Below are 19,065 nucleotides of genomic sequence, written 5' to 3'. Positions count from 1 at the left end.
TAAGGTTCGCCTTTCTGGACAAACATTACCAGTTTGTGGCCCTCCCATTCGGGTTAGCCACTGCTCCAAGGATTTTCACAAAGGTACTAGGGTCCCTTCTAGCGGTTCTCAGACAGAGGGGCATTGCAGTAGTACCTTACTTGGACGACATTCTAATACAAGCGTCGTCCCTGTCAAAAGCAAAGGCTCATACAGACATCGTTCTGGCCTTTCTCAGATCACACGGATGGAAGGTGAACATAGAAAAAAGTTCTCTGTCTCCGTCATTAAGAGTTCCCTTCTTGGGAACAATAATAGATTCCTTAGAAATGAGGATTTTTCTGAAAGAGGTCAGAAAGTCAAAACTTCTAAGCACTTGTCAAGTTCTTCATTCTGTTCCACGTCCTTCCATAGCGCAGTGCATGGAAGTAGTAGGGTTGATGGTTGCAGCAATGGACATAGTTCCTTTTGCACAAATTCATCTAAGACCATTACAACTGTGCATGCTCAAACAGTGGAATGGGGACTATACAGACTTGTCTCCAATGATTCAAGTAGATCAGAAGACCAGAGATTCACTCTGTTGGTGGCTGACCCTGGACCATCTATCCCAGGGAATGAGCTTCCGCAGACCAGAGTGGGTCATTGTCACGACCGACGCCAGTCTAGTGGGCTGGGGCGCGGTCTGGGAATCCCTGAAAGCTCAGGGACTATGGTCTCGGGAAGAGTCTCTTCTCCCGATAAACATTCTGGAACTAAGAGCGATCTTCAATGCTCTCAGGGCTTGGCCTCAGCTAGCAAAGGCCAGATTCATAAGATTCCAATCAGACAACATGACGACCGTTGCGTATATCAATCATCAGGGGGAACAAGGAGTTCCCTGGCGATGAAAGAAGTGACCAAAATAATTCAATGGGCGGAGGATCACTCCTGCCACCTATCTGCGATCCACATCCCAGGTGTGGAAAACTGGGAAGCGGATTATCTGAGTCGTCAGACATTACATCCGGGGGAGTGGGAACTCCACCCGGAGATCTTTGCCCAACTAACTCAATTATGGGGCATTCCAGACATGGATCTGATGGCGTCTCGTCAGAACTTCAAGGTTCCTTGCTACGGGTCCAGATCCAGGGATCCCAAGGCGACTCTAGTAGATGAACTAGTAGCACCTTGGACCTTCAACCTAGCTTATGTATTTCCACCGTTTCCTCTCATTCCCAGGCAGGGAGCCAGGATCAAACAGGAGAGGGCCTCTGTGATCTTGATAGCTCCTGCATGGCCACGCAGGACTTGGTATGCAGACCTGGTGAATATGTCATCGGTTCCACCATGGAAGCTACCTTTGAGACAGGACCTTCTTGTTCAGGGTCCATTCGAACATTCAAATCTGATCTCCCTCCAGCTGACGGCTTGGAGATTGAACGCTTGATTCTATCAAATCGTGGGTTTTCAGATTCTGTGATAGATACTCTGGTTCAAGCAAGTAAACCGGTAACTAGAAAGATTTACCATAAAATATGGAAAAGATATATCTGTTGGTGTGAATCCAAAGGATTCCCATGGAATAAGATAAAAATTCCTAAGATTCTCTCCTTTCTACAAGAAGGTTTGGAGAAAGGATTATCTGCAAGTTCTCTAAAGGGACAGATCTCTGCTTTATCTGTCTTACTACACAAAAGACTGGCAGCTGTGCCAGATGTTCAAGCATTTGTTCAGGCTCTGGTTAGGATCAAGCCTGTTTACAGACCTTTGACTCCTCCCTGGAGTCTAAATCTAGTTCTTTCAGTTCTTCAAGGGGTTCCGTTTGAACCTTTACATTCCATAGATATTAAGTTACTATCTTGGAAAGTTTTGTTTTTGGTTGCTATTTCTTCTGCTAGAAGAGTTTCAGAGTTATCTGCTCTGCAGTGTTCTCCGCCCTATCTGGTGTTCCATGCAGATAAGGTGGTTTTGCGTACTAAGCCTGGTTTTCTTCCAAAGGTTGTTTCTAACAAGAATATTAACCAGGAGATAGTTGTACCTTCTTTATGTCCGAATCCAGTTTCAAAGAAGGAACGTTTGTTACACAATTTGGACGTAGTCCGTGCTCTAAAATTCTATTTAGAGGCTACAAAAGATTTCAGACAAACATCTTCTTTGTTTGTTGTCTATTCTGGTAAAAGGAGAGGTCAAAAAGCGACTTCTACCTCTCTTTCCTTTTGGCTTAAAAGCATCATCCGATTGGCTTATGAGACTGCCGGACGGCAGCCTCCTGAAAGAATCACAGATCACTCCACTAGGGCTGTGGCTTCCACATGGGCCTTCAAGAACGAGGCTTCTGTTGACCAGATATGTAAGGCAGCGACTTGGTCTTCACTGCACACTTTTGCCAAATTTTACAAATTTGATACTTTTGCTTCTTCGGAGGCTATTTTTGGGAGAAAGGTTTTGCAAGCCGTGGTGCCTTCCGTTTAGGTAACCTGATTTGCTCCCTCCCTTCATCCGTGTCCTAAAGCTTTGGTATTGGTTCCCACAAGTAAGGATGACGCCGTGGACTGGACACACCAATGTTGGAGAAAACAGAATTTATGCTTACCTGATAAATTACTTTCTCCAACGGTGTGTCCGGTCCACGGCCCGCCCTGGTTTTTTAATCAGGTCTGATGAATTATTTTCTCTAACTACAGTCACCACGGTACCATATGGTTTCTCCTATATTTTTCCTCCTGTCCGTCGGTCGAATGACTGGGGTGGGCGGAGCCTAGGAGGGACTATATGGCCAGCTTTGCTGGGACTCTTTGCCATTGCCTGTTGGGGAAGAGATATTCCCACAAGTAAGGATGACGCCGTGGACCGGACACACCGTTGGAGAAAGTAATTTATCAGGTAAGCATAAATTCTGTTTTCAGACTGTGAGAATTAAGGTTTGTTTGTTGTTTTTTTTCCCTCTTGCAGCTCATTTGTGATATCCTGGTTTGTTTCTAAAGCTTTTCATATAGTGCATGGATTAGTTCTCGAATTTCCCTAAGTTCTGAGTCTGCCTGCATATTTTGCCTTCTATTTCTTTGGAAGTCTCTGTAGTGGGCACTGTATTGGCTGTTGTTAGCGGCCTGTAGGTTCTCCCTGTACCGTCCATTTGAGGGTATCAAGGATCTTTTACTTTTATTCCATGTATGTGAGTACCCACTCCAATGTGTAGTTGTTCTATCCCTGTTATTATCAGGAGGGGGGTCTCTCTAAATTTGAAGTGGGTATGTTGCACTCCAGTGTTGTATCTTTTAGATTTTTGGCAAACATACTTACCCCTCGTTTGTTCAGATGTACTTGATCATATAGGTGTGTACAGTTAATGTTGTGGTTTTGGGCCACCATTATGTTTGGGGTTTGAGCAAAAGCCTTTAGTTGCATATTGATGTTTTGGACAATATTACTGTGTATGTCACTCCTTGTTAATAGTCTAAAAAGGATGTTTTTTGTTAGTGGGAATGTATTTCTTGTGATAGTTATCAGGTCTTCCATTGCATTAATATATTTCTCTGGCTCTTGCAGTTCATTTAAGCCAGTGTGGATGATTATATATTTGGGTTATTAAAATTTGGGTTTAGAATTCTCTCTTTTGCTTTATCCATGTTTACACATTTGTACTGGAGAACTCTCTTACCAGGGAAGAGGCGCTTTCCATCTAGGTATTTGGCATTTGAGTCCATTAAGATGAGAACATCTGTTTCTGGCGTTTGCCTTGTGTGCTCTTCTGGTTTATTTTGTGTAAGATTCTGTAGTGGTTTCTCAGGGATTTCCTTAGTGGCCCCCAGTACACTGGCCAGCTGCTCTGCTTGGTTTTCTGCTCTGACCTGGGCTGTAGTCTGTTGTTGCTTGGCAGGGGGCTGTGTCTGGTCTTTGGGTGGTTTCTCTTGAGCAGACTGGGTCCCTGCTTGTGGTCCTTTCTGCCTTGTTTCTCCCAAGGTCACTGTCACATTGTTCTTTTGAAGGTTTGTTGTTGGTCTATGTGGAGCTATGTATTTGTTGTTTGGGTGATTTTCCTGATGGCGTTTCAGTTCTTCCTTGGATTTCTTGAGATCACATTTTAATCTTTCATTGTCAATAATTAGATCAGAGATTTGTGATTTCCTGTTTGTGCTCCTGCTTGATGGTCATGAGCTCTTGCTTTACCCATTCTTTTTTTTTTTTATTTATAAATTTTTATTGAAGAGAAGAGATACAGACATATTAGATAGTGAATACATTACAGCAGATAATCATGACATCAATATTAAAATTCTTCTACATTTTTTGTTTTTTTATGCTTTCAAACCCCCCCATACAGTGATACGGATCTCTCTTGGACCTTTTCTGATGATTAATTGAAGTCAAGGGGGTTAATGTTATATAGGCATAAAAATTACAAAGAAAAACAAATAAACTGCATCTTTTAAAAATTAGCGCAAATTGAAGAAACTACCCGTTTCCTAGAAATTATAAGAGATGCATGAGTCAGGACTGGTTGCTATAATAGCCCATATCACACTGAAGTGAGCAGCTATGAGTTACAAACTGAAAACTGCAGAACTTGCTATAACAGATAGGTAATTAAATAATCATTTCCCTTGAAATAAAATCTAAATAAAAAGTCCTGAGCGGGTAAAAATATAGACTCCTAACAGATTGTCAGGCAACCCTCTCTGAACATGCAAGTATGGTACAGACCCTGATTTGCAACACACATAACACACAATTTTATACTTTCTTTTAAGGCTTGGTTCTTGTTGCTGTCTTTTATGGTTGTTACTTGGTTCCCCAGCCCCGGCCCCGGCCGCAGGCCACATAGGGGGGGAACCAACTGGTTAACCTTTTCCTTCCAAGAACTGAGGCTGCATACATAGTATAGATCCCTTTTTTCAAGAGTAAAACTATGTCCCTCTAGAGGCCACCCCCAAAACCCCACAAGAGACCTATTAGTTATAAAAGGGCATTATTGTTATTACTGTGCCTCGAACGAATTGTCGTTGTGTACATACATCCAAAACCTGACTGTACGTTATGTTAAGCAGCGCCAGGGATGCCAGATTATTCAGAACTTAAAAAAGCAGGGAAGTGTTAAGATCTAAACATACTCTAATAACTTTTAAACAAACACACTCTTTTATAAGAAAAACACCTAATTGGGGAACAATTAACATATTTGAGCCAACAGTGTTAGAGCATAAATGACAGTGCCAGACTTTCCTCAGTCTGGCTTCGTGAAGTTCCAGCATTGGTCCCTGCTGTATTGATTGTTATAGTTCCCATCATCTGAGTGGTGAGACCTGGACACCTGCAAATGAGAATTCTCAGATGTCATACATGTGGTATTATCCAAAGGTGAGACGGATCGGACTTTTCCTTTATTCTCCCCGCTAGACCCTTTCTGCATGCGAGGTGCACCAGACCGCGGTTTAACACGGGTTGAGGTATTGAGCCTCCTAGAGATTTTGAAAGCTATAGCATGGCGTACACTGTCAACTTGCTTTTGCTGGGACAGCGGAACTTCATATTGAGTCGTGTCAGCCTTTTGGTGTATGTGGATCATAGGTGAGCTAGTCATCGCCCGATACGGATGCACTCGCAGTGTGACCCGCAAAGGTGTTGCTTTACCAGTGTTGATCTCCTTCCTTCTCAAGGTGGAGGAGGCCGCGGGGGCGCCATTTGCCGCGGCCCCATCCCCCCCGCAAGTCACCCTCGCCGCCTCCAGCTTATTCCATGTGTTAGGCTCAGATAGCTGCAATGTTATGAGGTAGTCCCATGGTGCTCTCTGTAATAGGTCTTTAAAGCTGTTTTCTATTTTTTCTAAAATGTCATCTAGACGAGATATGCAGCTAGAATCCTTCTCGGCAGCCATGTTTGTTGCGTAGTGGTGAATGACCGTTAATCTTAGGCTCTCTGCAGTAAAAAAAAAACCTGCTTGTTGTCACTAAACTGTGAGATTGTAAATGTTTTCTCTGTGACCAGTCCTGACTAGAAACCTCGGAAGGCCGAGGGGGGTAGCGATGCCTGTCGTGAGCCGCCGCTCCAGACCTTTACTGCCCAATCTTGCGCTCCTGCTTCACAAATACAGCGACTAGTATGAATAGTTATGTTCCATCCACTAGCCCAGTAGTGTAGGTCACTTAGTAAGTCCGTTCACTGTGTAAATTATCCTGCACCGGCGGATTTTTGGATATTCAGCAGGAGCACTAAGAAAATGCGACCGTCCACAGTCGCAGTTCGGACACGCCCCCTGCTTTGCCCATTCTAAGTGATCTTTTTGTGCAAGGTCCTTTATGGTTGATTCACGGAACTCTGCAAAGTCTCTTTCTAGTGAGGCCAAACAGTCCCTTAGAGCTTTGTCAGTTATAGGTGAGTGTTTCACTGTTTTATTATGTTTCTCTGTCTGTGATACCCTTGTATTTTCTGTTGATACAATATCTGATGAGGTTTTATTTAGTTCTTCTTCCCTATTAGCAAGTTCTATATTCACCAAGCTTTTCTGTTTCAGTGTTTTAAACTGTGTTTCAAATAAATCCAGGCAAGATTCGCTTCCTTGTATCATTACTGTGCCGTTATTATATATATATATATATATATATATATTTATTGTATAAAGCGTATTTTCAGTCTTCTCCAATTATCTGTCTTCCATTCCCATTTCCCTTTTTTTGAATGTTAATAAAGTTTTCCCGTAAGGTTTGGTGCCATGCATCTTTTTGCTCTGTATGAAATAATAATTTGGTTTGGTGCTTTTTTTGGTCTCTATAAGAATAATCAGCGATAAGTAGTTCAGGGTTGTTGATGAGGATGTTTTCTTTAAATCCTTTTTGGGCTGCTCCAGTTTTGAGGTCCTCTGGGTATATAATTTCATAGCATTCCTGGCCACTTGGTACAAGGTAATCCAGGGTCTTGTTGTTCCTGGGGTTCATTTTCTGTGCAGTATTATTGCTTAGATATTCAAAATATATGTTTGTTTAATCCAAAGTAAAAGTGATATAAACCAGCTATGATATCCAAAAATATTGTATTCCGGTAACCTTTAGATCTTGTTAGTATTTAATTTGCATTCTAAGTAGTAGTCCATGCATTAAAAGGATGCGATGCTTCTCTTGTCCCAGGGTATAGAGGTGGTAGTAGTATTTAGTTCAGACTTTTACTTTCTCTATGAGTAGATTCCAGGTTTTCCAAGTAGAAGTAGAATTGTATTGTATTATATCCAGTAAAAATTCAGAAAGTTACCTTAAATCTCACAGCCTGTAGCGTAGAAGTTTAGCAGCATCTTGTTTTCATTGTCAAATTTATAATCCTGTATTATCTCCAAAAAGATTGTCTCTGAGACTGCTCACATCACTGAATCGCTCACCCTTCACTCTGATCCCTCGTTCCTATTCCTCTGTGATCTCTCCCTGCACTCTGATTGCTCACCCTTCACTGGGATCCCTCTATAAGATTTATGTAAAATGTGTTATCTCTGAGCTATACATTAGTGAATAAAGAGATGTATGTTTTTAAAAAGCAAAGCCTCATTCTGTGCTTTTCTCTGTTGTTTATACATCTTGTCTGTTACGCACAACTTAAGTCTCATGTCATTGTACACTAGATGCTCCCATAAGCACTTACTTGTGCAACTGACCAGTAAGCTGGGGTATCTGAGTAGCATTTCTATAATAATGTCCCTATGTGCTAAAGCCATAACCTCCTGTTCCTTCAGTCCTTGTCTCACTCACTCTCTCTGTACTTCAGGTTATCTCTTCTCTCTGACTTTTCACTGCATCACTGGAAGGAACATGTCCCATTTGTGGTGAAGGTAACGTGTCCATCACACACAATCTCCTGTCTGTCACATGACCTGGCTCACCTGTATGCTCCACCCACTCATTCACCTCCTGTCTGTCACATGAGCTGTCCCACCTGCATGCTCCACCCACTCATTCACCTCCTGTCTGTCACATGACATGTCCAACCTGCATGCTCCACCCACTCATTCACCTCCTGTCTGTCACATGACCTGACCCACCTGCATGCTCCACCCACTCATTCACCTCCTGTCTGTCACATGACCTGTCCCACCTGCATGCTCCACCCACTCATTCACCTCCTGTCACATGACCTTAACCACCTAACTCCAGTGATCTTTGTTCATGCTCCCACAGCTTCAGCTCCATCCACTCGGTCAGTGTCTGTTGTGTCACATGTATTCTCTCTCATATGCAGCGCAGTTAGTTCAGTGTCTGTTGTGCCATACATATTCTCTTGTTCATTACCCATGCATATTATTTTATAGTGCTGTGCTTTATTTCTTTCATACAGGTGGTGAGAATCCATGATCTATTACTCTTGGGAATTACTCTTCTCTACCACTAGGAGGAGGCAAAGAGTCCCAAACCACAAGAGCTCTATATAGCCCCTCACACATACCTCTGTCTTTGGTTGCAGAGTGAAGATGTGCGTTTGGTTCTTCAGAGAGACAGATTTTCGGTCCATATTGAGGCCCAGCTTCCCCTTAGTGTACAGTGCTTGTAAGAGAGATGTATATGGGGTATGCTTTGTGATCGTTTTCTTTCTAATGATAGTGAGAGTCTACAAAATCCTTATTCTTACATATGGAAATACATTACCTGGCCACCAGGAGGAGGCAGACACACTCCAGACAGAGTATTTAACTATCCCTCCTTCCTGTACTCTCCTATTAGTTCTTTGCCTCTTCAAGGAGGCAGGCAGAAATTATAGGTGCTCTGCAGGAATTTTATTTACAGTACCCGCAATGGTTTCATTTAAGAGAGGGGGTCATTGGTGTACTAATCTTGTCCATGTAAAGGTCTTAGCAGAGATTTGGTTTACTCTGGTCAGGGGTATACTAATCTTGTCCATGTAAAGGTCTTAGCAGAGATTTGGTTTACTCTGGTCAGGGGTGTACTAATCTTGTCCATGTAAAGGTCTTAGCAGAGATTTGGTTTACTCTGGTAAGGGGTGTACTAATCTTGTCCATGTAATGGTCTTAGCAGAGATTTGGTTTACTCTGGTAAGGGGTGTACTAATCTTGTCCATGTAAAGGTCTTAGCAGAGATTTGGTTTACTCTGGTCAGGGGTGTACTAATCTTGTCCATGTAAAGGTCTTAGCAGAGATTTGGTTTACTCTGGTCAGGGGTATACTAATCTTGTCCATGTAAAGGTCTTAGCAGAGATTTGGTTTACTCTGGTCAGGGGTGTACTAATCTTGTCCATGTAAAGTCTTAGCAGAGATTTGGTTTACTCTGGTTAGGGGTGTACTAATCTTGTCCATGTAAAGGTCTTTAGTAGAGTTTTGGTTTACTCTGGTCAGGGGTGTACTAATCTTGTCCATGTAAAGGTTTTTAGTAGAGTTTTGGTTTACTCTGGTCAGGGTGTACTAATCTTGTCCATGTAAAGGTCTTAGTAGAGTTTTGGTTTACTCTGGTCAGGGGTGTACTAATATTGTCCATGTAAAGGTCTTAGTAGAGTTTTAGTTTACTCTGGTCAGGGGTGTTGCAGTGAAGTTCCTGTGCCTCACACTGTAACCTAATGCTGTACCCCCATCCAGTCCTGTATTGTTTGTTGCACTGGTTTCTTTTTAAAGACACAATGAGTCCACGGATTTCATCCTTACTTGTGGGATATTCACCTCCTGGTCAGCAGGAGGTTGCAAAGAGCACCACAGCAGAGCTGTATATATAGCTCCTCCCTTCCCTCCCACTCCAGTCATTCTCTTTGCCTACGTTAGTGCTAGGAAGAGGTAAAGTGAGGTGTTAGAATAGATTCTTCAATCGATAGTTTATTATTTTTAAAGTAGTGCCAGAGTGTGCTGCTTTGTTCTAGGGTGTAGCCTAGACCAGATCAGTCTCTACAGTAAAAAGAGAAGCATTTGGTGGCTTTAGAGCAATAGGAACTGGTGGGACATAATTTTCACTGCGCCTCCTATACATTTATGCTGCCCTAATACAGATAGCCTTATTCCACAGGGCTATGGGAGGGAGAGGACCTCTTAAACCTGCTGGACTGTCCTGCTGTTGGACAGTCCAGCAGGTTTAGACTGTATGGAGGGGTGTACTAATCTTGTCCATGTAAAGGTATTTAGTAGAGTTTTGGTTTACTCTGGTCAGGGTGTACTAATCTTGTCCATGTAAAGGTCTTAGTAGAGTTTTGGTTTACTCTGGTCAGGGGTGTACTAATCTTGCCCATGTAAAGGTCTTAGTAGAGTTTTGGTTTATTCTGGTCAGGGGTGTACTAATCTTGTCCATGTAAAGGTCTTTAGTAGAGTTTTGGTTTACTCTGGTCAGGTTGTACTAATCTTGTCCATGTAAAGGTCTTAGCAGAGATTTGGTTTACTCTAGTCAGGGGTGTACTAATCTTGTCCATGTAAAGGTCTTAGCAGAGATTTGGTTTACTCTTGTCAGGGGTAGGACTGCACGATTAATCGTGGATGCGGTTTTAAACCGTGATTAATCGCAGCGGTTTTAAAACTGCGAGAGTACGCAATTTATAACCCCGCCCACTATGATAGGATGCCCCTATACAGACTGGAGTTGCGGCTCCATAGTGGCTCTCAGTCGATCCAGTTTCTTTGGAAGATATAGCAGTAAGGGAGGTCTGCGATCCTGCGTCGGTAGGACTCTCGATATTACTGCCACAGGATCGGTCTAGTTTAGCCTGATGGCTTGTAGAGCTTAGATCACAGCAAACTTGATTAGACTGTTCCCTATATGGTTGCACGCTCTCAGACTCCGCCTTGACTCTGTGGACTGAGCGTGTTTGGGCCTATAGGTCTTTGATTTTTTTTTCTTATTGAAGCCTGTAGTTACTGTGTATGTGGTATCGCGGGGCTTGGCGCCATTTCCTTCACGGCGTTAACGGCCATTCCTAGAGAAGTACCATCTAGACAATAGGATTCTCCCTTAGTGTGATTGAAGGGGACCTACCATATGAGGCATATAATTAGTGTCCTTGCATGAGGTGGGATATGTATGTCAGACATACTAGCTCTTTATACCGGTGCATATTTGGAAGGGCTGGTACCTTGGTGTTTATTGTGTGAGAGAGATGACAGTATAGTAAACCTTGGTATAGGCATATATTATCTGCTTTATTGTCGCGTATCAACATTTAGTTGCAGTACTTGCACTTATTTTCTTCATAAATGCAAAGAGTCCACAGCTGCATTCATTACTTTTGGGAAATAAGAACCTGGCCACCAGGAGGAAGCAAAGACACCGCAGCCAAAGGCTTAAATACCTCTCCCACTTCCCTCATCCCCCAGTCATTCTTTGCCTTTCATCTCAGGAGGTTGGCAGAGAAGTGTCAGACGTTTGTTTTTGTCTCTTATGGAGGGTAGTACTCTTCTACATGGGACGGGAGTTTTAAGTAATCCTGTCAGTCTCTCAGTGAGAGCCTGGATGAAATTTAGAGTCCGGAGATGCAGGGAGAGCCTTTCTGCGAAACCATCCTGACTTACATTAACAGCTCCACAAGGAATCGGCGTTGTCGAACTTCGCTTCGCTGCCTTCTTTATTCTCTCAAGTCCATGGCGGAGGCGCTGCTACTATTCGTCACACTTGAAGGGCCATGTTCCTGTTCCACGGCGTAGATTCCGGTAAGATTGTTTCATGTTACTTCATCTGAATGTTCTGTATCTTTGTTTCCTGTAAGGTACGATCCTGCGGGAATTAAGTATAGGGACTTAAGTATAAAAAATAGGGCCTCAGTGAGGCTCCTTTGGTTCTCGGAATCGAGGGATAATATCTCCCAAGGGGGATTATTGAACAGGGTTTTTTTAATCATGTTTGTTATGTGATTCAATCTTCTTATGTGTAGTGTTTTCTGGGCTGTTGGCTAGAACATAGTGGCCTTTGGAAGTGACGCAACCTTTTTGTTGGGCACGCTTTTTTTGGACTGTACGGTTCACCTTGTGACTGGGCGTGTTTACGTTCTGTTCTTCCATTTCCGCATTCCTGACCATGTGGCGACTGAAAAATTCAGGTCTGCTAGTGCCTGGTCTAGGAGGTGGTGAGTTCCCCAGCCATTGTGCGTGTCAGGTGCCGTTTACATTTTTTCTTTAGTCCATATAAGGGCTGGGCGATATTGGTAAAAAAAAAAAAAAATGCTACATTTTTTTTTTAAAAAAAACGCGATTGCGATTTAATCGCAATTTTCTTATAAATGACTATAACACCTTCATTTTGCATTATAAAGTTTATTTAACACTACAGAATCTTAATGTACATGTTTCTCAATGTCCAATACACTCTTGGAGCATAAAAATACAAACCAAAAAATAGTTAAAATAAAATTTTCTGCCTGTGATGTGATTAAATAGTAGCCACTAGCCAGTTATTAGGTCTTATGAAACACAACATTGTCATGTTTTCTTAGACAGTCATGCTAACTGTGGACAGTGGTATAATTAACAAATGAAGCAGTGTAAGCCACATACACACACACACACACACACACACATATATATATATATATATATATATATATATATATATATATATATATGTATGTAATATATATGTATGTAATATATATATTTATATATAATATTTTTTTTCTTCTTCTTTTTTAAAATTTTCATTTTACTGAGAATGAGCCCTGCTCCTGTCCAGGAATCCATTACAGACATATAGCAGTAGGGGTGGGGGGCTGCTCCTTTCAGAAATGCTGTGCCTTGCTGATATAAAATACATTGTAGATGCAGTTAAGTTAACCAAGCAGCAGAGGGGACTGCAGTTTTAGCATTTTTGGGAGCCGTGGGGTTAACTGCATCTGCTATGTATTTAAGCCGTTTCTCAGAGAGCAGGAGATTGTGTGGGAGGTTCCATAATATTTACATACCCTAAGTTTCATACTGCAGACGTCCCTAGGGGGAAATATAAGTAAGTGGAATTCCCTCCTCTTCATTCCTGCATGGGCTCCTTTTAGATTTTAGATTATTTGGCTGCTTATGAGAACAGAAAGTGAAAGAGCCATTTTACAAATGTGTGCTAAAAGCAACCACTAGATGGAGCTGGTTTGCAAAAAATCACAAATAAATCAATGCATTATAGCCACTTCTAAAGGAATTTTTTATGTAGGAAAAAATCGTGACTCCTCCCGGTTTTAAAATTGCGGCGGTTAATCGCGGTTTTAAATCGCATATGCGATTAATCGTGCAGCCCTAGTCCATATTAATATATTCTCTATCCAGTTATGGAGGTTTCTGATGCTGAGACTGTTCAAATTTCAGATTCTTCGACTTGTGAAGAATGCGAATCGGCCCCGTTGACACAGGTCAATCAGTTTTGTTCCCCCCCGTAGGTTGCAGCTCGTTTTCACTTTCAAATATTTTTGGCGATTTATGCGTCTGCAAAGCACAGACCTTTATTTGCGTTTGTGCTCGTGCCCGATTGTCCCTGGTGTCCCGGCCTTGGGTGGGCCTATACAGTTCCCTGTAGGTGTAGCTGTCCCTGAGTGTTGTGCCTTTCGTTACAGAATAGCGTGCCTTCGCGTTTTACTCAGACACGTTTTTGAGTTATTAGAGGACCCAATCCTTAACGGATACGGGAATCCTGCAGTATTCTGCTTTAAATGGTTCACCTCATTAGACATGTGGGGGTGGTGTAATCTCCTGATTGTCGGTTGTTGAGATCCTTCCCAGTTTTTGTTGGAAGATCAGAGTTCCGTTTGACTGGTCCTGCGGGTATGCCTGTTTTCTTCTTAGGCGTTGGCCTACGGGCTGCCTTATATTTTGTTTTAGCAGGTTAGGATGACTTTTAGTTTGATTATATGTTTCCTTCAGGGAACTATCTCTGGGATCGATTCTCGCTGTTTACTTCTGCGGAAGTTGTTAAGAGGTATGTTAGTCCTATGTTTGTCTGTTATTCTCTTCCCCTCTGAGGGAGGCTTAAGGCAGCTTGACAGTTATGGCCGTGTTGCAGGCTGGTCCTGCTTGGGTTCAGATCTTCTGTCTCGTGGCCTGTTCAGACACGTGGCGCCTGTTCGGCCTGGCTGGTCAGGTCGAGGCGCCGAGTGCTTACTTTATTATTGTGTTTCTTGTTGTTTTTTATTTACAAGTTTCATCTAAGCATTCTTACGAGGACTCGTGGGTCCGTGAGGCTGGAAGGATTGTTTTAGTCCTTATGATCCTTCAGGTTGGTTGACAGGGTCAGCGGCGTTTGCTGCTTCACTCCATTTGCTTCCGATTCTCTCGAGACCTAGAGTTGTCTCCTCACATGGGGATTGCAGGTTTTGCACCTCCTGTCAGGGTTTTTTTTCCCTGCTTTGTTTGCCATGTGCTGCTGGCAGCCATTTTTCTTACCTCTTACTGAATCTGGTGCAGAGTGTCTGATGGTGCTCATTTCCTGCACGCCCTCTTATGGCCGGACTGGTGTACATAATCCGTGTGAGACAGGTTGCAGTCTCGGTATTGTGATGTCATCACTTATTATTTAAAGGGCCTCTGTTCAGTATGTGTTTGCCCTTGCGTTGTCTCTGACCTGTTTGTGAGTTCCTGTGTATTACCTGGCTGTCTGACATCCCTCCTGGTTCCTGACTCGGCTCGTCTGACTACCAGCTCTGGCTTTGACTCCTGGCTTGTTATTTGATTTGTGGACTTTATTATTTATTTGTTATTAATAAAGGTGTGATTATTTTTGCACTTCTCGTCTCGGTCTGATTCCTGGCACCCTGATACCTCCTTACCGCTGGTTTAACGTGGTTTGGCCTTCGGAGGCCCTAGGAATTGTCCTGTGGGACGTGTTTCTTCCGTGGTTCTCTGGTCAGTGAGTACTTTGGACTTTCCCATGTGGGTTAGGTCTCCTTAGGGGGCCCTGGGTTTTCCTTAGGGAAAGGATTACTTTCTTCTTGAGACCCTTTGGATTTTGTTGGTTCCTTCATGTGAGTTGCGTCTCCTTTGGGGACCTGAGTTCCCTTCGACAGAGTTCTTTTGGACTCTGCTTGGGATTTTCCTGGTTCTGGGGATGCTCCGCACCCTTGGTTTCAGGTACTCCTCTGTCTCGTATGGTGAGGTGGAGTCTAGCTTTTAATCTAGTGACCTTGTCCTCATGGTATTTTCTTGCTTTGGTCGTCTTGTGGCAGTCGAACGCCTATGGACTCTAGTGTCTTGGTTCGAGACGCCTTAGCTCCTTTGGAGCGTTGTACTTCGGCATTGGGTGGTCTCTTCCTTGGATTGGGACTTGCGAGGTGTTCTCCGGGTTCTCCTGGATATTACATTAATATCCCCCTGTGGGTCTGTTTTCTATGTCAGACGGGGTGTTTCAATTTCCGGGATATTGTTTGTTTTACACAATTGGGGGCTCAAACCTGTCATCGCCTTGGTTTTTCCGGTTGCTGAGGCTTTTTGCTCAGTGTCTTCCCTTTTGGATCCCGTTGATGGTGTCCCGCAATAGCTTAGTGAAAAACTATGCTTCCTTGAAAGCTGAAGGTCAAAGGTTCAAATCAAGTTGTGACTATGTGTTCTTCGTGACTATCGTGAATATCCTTGCGTAAAAGCACCATTATCCGGTCTTGATGGATCTAGGGCAGGTTCGGGGTTCCACTGTTCCGGGAATTTGGGCCATGACCTTTGGGCTGGCTAGTAGGTTTGGTCACCATTGGTCAGATTTCCTGTTTGCCCCATTCCTTGGCTTTGCCTACGTTCAATGAACGGTTTCCCTTGGATGGTTGCTCAAGTAACCTGATGGCTTTGCAGTTCTGCAGGCAAATAGGGTTATAGGGTAACCGCTGTAGCTACTGCACCCTTGTGTGCGCTAAGTTTTCAGGGGAGTCCTTCCAGGTTCATATGCGTTGGAGAGTGCTCTCTTATTCAGCCTGTGGCCTTGGGCCTCGTGGGCAAGTTCTCTGCCTCTAATGGCCCCCTTTTTCTTAGTGGGGTGGGGTTTGTTCTCCTATGGAGGCCTGGTTTAGGATTTTTCCTAGATTCTGGGGATGGAACAGAGGGTTTAACCTATTTTGAGAGAGGCATGATCTCTGGGTTGTTCTGTTCAATCTGGAGTCTTGCTGGCTCCACGTTGAGATGGGCCTTTGCTAGATTCTTCTGGGTCTTCAGCCTTCTCGACTGTTTTATGGAGTCTCGGGTTCCCGATCTCGGTGGAATGGCTGAAGCCATTTTTTGTCTGCTTTTTTGTAAGAGGGTGCCGTGGGTTCTTCTGATCCCCTGTTTCGGACCTACTGACGCTTGGGCTGGCTCGGCTGGGAGTTGGTCCTGAGATGTTGTTCCTCTGGGGTGTAATGGGCCCTGTTGGTCCTGAGATGATGTTCCTCGGGGGTGTAATGGGCCCAGTTGAGGTTCTATACTTCTCCCCTTTTAGGACCTAAGTGTCAGTCTGGCGGCTGACATGTTTAGAGGGTGCCCTGTCTTGGAGTTTTTACAATCAGATATCTTGTTTTGCCGCATTTTACTTCTTAGTAAAGGTTTCTCTCTCTGGGTCATCCTGATGACGCCTGCGTGTTCTTGTCGTGGATGTTACCTCGTCCGGGTCTTCTACATGTATTTGTGTAGAATACTTCAGCATCTAAGTGCTGACCACTTGAGGATAAAATCTTCAGTTGTCGTTTCGGTGCTTCTCTCGACGTTGAGAGTGGAAATCGATATTCGGATGCCCGGTCCTAGACCTCGTGTATGTTGGTCTGGGCGTTACCTCCCCTTATTTGGTTTGGACACATTTGTTGTGAGCTGGGCTTGTTCTAGGGGTCTTCCTTTACGGAATTTTGTGGTGTCCTTTCGATTTCCTTTGATTTTTTTCTTGCCCTGTCCCTTTAGGAGTGCTGGGCTGGTGTTCCCTTCTCTAGTAAGAGGTGTGTGATTGGGGACCGACCGCTGGACAACGGTGTCTCCTGGAGGACTGTTGGCTCAGTGGGTCTAATTTTGCGGTCTCTAGCTAGGCTCCTGACTATCTGCGGGTCAGTGTCCTTGGGGCTTTTTCCTTTCCATGTTCTCGGCTTTGGACGAAGCAGGGATTTTGTTGGGTAGTGGTTTTAGGCCTGGTGCCCTCATAATGGGCCGCCTCTTGTACCCTCCCGTCTTGGCATTCAGTGTCCTCTATAACTTGGGTATTGTTTTCCCAAAAGTAATGAATGCAGCTGTGGACTCTTTCCATTTATGAAGAAAAGCATAAATTATGCTTATCTGATCATTTTCTTTTCTTCAGATGGCTAGAGTCCACAGCTCCCCACCCGTAATTTTGATGTGGGGCGTCTGTATTTTTATTCTTCTGGCACCTTTTCACCCTGATATTCCTTCTACTGTTCCTTATTCCTTTGCAGAATGACTGGGGGATGAGGGGAGTGGGAGGAGTATTTAAGCCTTTGGCTGGGGTGTCTTTTCCTCCTCCTGGTGGCCAGGTTCTGAATTCCCAAAAGTAATGAATTGAGCTGTGGACTCTTTCCATTCGAAGAAAAGAAAATTATCAGGTAAGCATAATTTATGGGGGGGGGGGGGTTGGTTCAATAATTCTTATTGGGTTTGCATATTTCACAACAAAATACTCTCAACATAACAGAATGTGAAAAGACACATAAAAGTTATCATTTATCCCATAAGTTTTAACAATTTTTTATAAAGAAAAGAACAAGAAGAAAACAGCACAGAAAGAAAAGAGAAAGAAAGTAAGTTTATTAACAGTGTCAAGATAGCTGTCAATTAAATAGGATCAGGGGAAAGGAGAGGAAAGGGAAAGAAGAGGGGAGGGGTTATGGGGAACACAACTCTGATTGATAATTTTATTATATTCAGAAAGAATGGGTCTCGGAAACATACAATCACTACTTTTGTGATAAGTGGAACCACCTTAGCGTAAATTAATAGCCTGCAGTCCTTGTTCCCAAAGGAAAGAAATATCTGCCATAAAGTCACGTTTGCCCACATAACAGAAATACTGTTTCTCAAGTGTTAGAATATGTTCCACCTCGGACACCCACTGTGTATGTGTGGGGACCGTTTGGGTCTTCCAAAGTTTCGGAATTAATCTTTTTGCACAAGCCAACATTAGTTGGAGTAGTTTTGTTCGGTAGGCACAGTGAAGTGTCGGCATGAGATTCAGGAGAATAAGACTAGGCTTTAAGGTTATGTGAGTGCTTAGTATTATATTGATACTGTTTTCTAATTGATTCCAGAACCCTGTGAGAAGTGGACAAGACCACCAGATGTGTGTCATAGTTCCCACCTCACCGCATCGCCTCCAGCAAGAGGTGGAGGCTGTAGGATATATACATCTAAGACAGTGTGGTGTCAGGTACCAACGTGCTAGGATTTTGTAATTCATTTCAGATATAATTAGCAAAGTGGAAGCTGAATGGGAAGCCCGAAAACCGCGTCTCCAGTCATCATCACTAATGTTGTCTGGAATTTCTGTGTTCCATTTCAATACATATATAGGGCGTCAGTCAGGGAAGGTTCCTTTAAGTAGCTTATAAGTTAAGGAAAGATGTGCCCTTTTAATTTCAGGATTCGTACAGATTCGCTCAAATGGTGTTAAAGGCCAGAGGATGTCAGTCTTGTATATGCTATTATGAAGTGCATGTCTAATTTGCAGGTATGAGTACCAGTTCTGTAAGGGAGGGCCTAGATCTTCTTGCAATGTTATTCTATCTTTAATTCCGCCTGATTCTAGTAACATAAAAATAGATAAGTTATGCAGACTTTCTATGGTGTTGGCATGCGCAAAGGAAGTATGTTGCAGAAAAAGTCGGTTGTTTAACAATGGGGTCAAGGGAGAGATCGGAGTAGTGATTCCCTTAATATGTGTGATCACATAGTCCCACACCTCTAAAGTCGCTTTGAAGAAAAGATTTTGGTATGCCTGGGGTGGTCTATGTGGCTTAGGAAGCCATGGGATGTCTCTCATACATCCGATCCCTAATAAGGAGCTCTCAACTGCAACCCACAGTGATGAAGGGTGGGCATGGCACCAAGAAATCACTCTTGCTAAGTGTACAGACCTATAATAGTTTAAGAGATGCGGAACTTTAAGTCCCCCATCTTCTTTGTTCAAGTAAAGTGTATATTGGGAGACCCTGGATTTTTTATTTGACCAGATGAAAGATGTGATCATCCGTTGCTGGGTACTAAGATATGAATTCGGTAGGGCCATC

General features: G+C 43.3%; 1 protein-coding gene across 2 annotated transcripts in view; it reads left to right on the top strand.

Annotated features, from left to right (window-relative positions):
• The window catches only part of FBXL6 (F-box and leucine rich repeat protein 6), a 441,814-nt gene that overhangs the window by 135,579 nt on the left and 287,170 nt on the right, over positions 1 to 19,065 (top strand). For both annotated transcript variants that reach the window (XM_053715504.1, XM_053715503.1), the window contains one exon: positions 7,705 to 7,768. In XM_053715504.1, the coding sequence (XP_053571479.1) occupies positions 7,705 to 7,768 (64 nt within the window). The remainder of the gene's footprint in view (positions 1 to 7,704; positions 7,769 to 19,065) is intronic.

Source organism: Bombina bombina, chromosome 5 (genome assembly GCF_027579735.1).
Source record: "Bombina bombina isolate aBomBom1 chromosome 5, aBomBom1.pri, whole genome shotgun sequence".
In the NCBI taxonomy this organism is placed as follows: domain Eukaryota; kingdom Metazoa; phylum Chordata; class Amphibia; order Anura; family Bombinatoridae; genus Bombina; species Bombina bombina.
The sequence above is the reverse complement of the archived record's forward strand: the minus strand, read 5'-3'. Positions and strand labels throughout refer to the sequence as shown.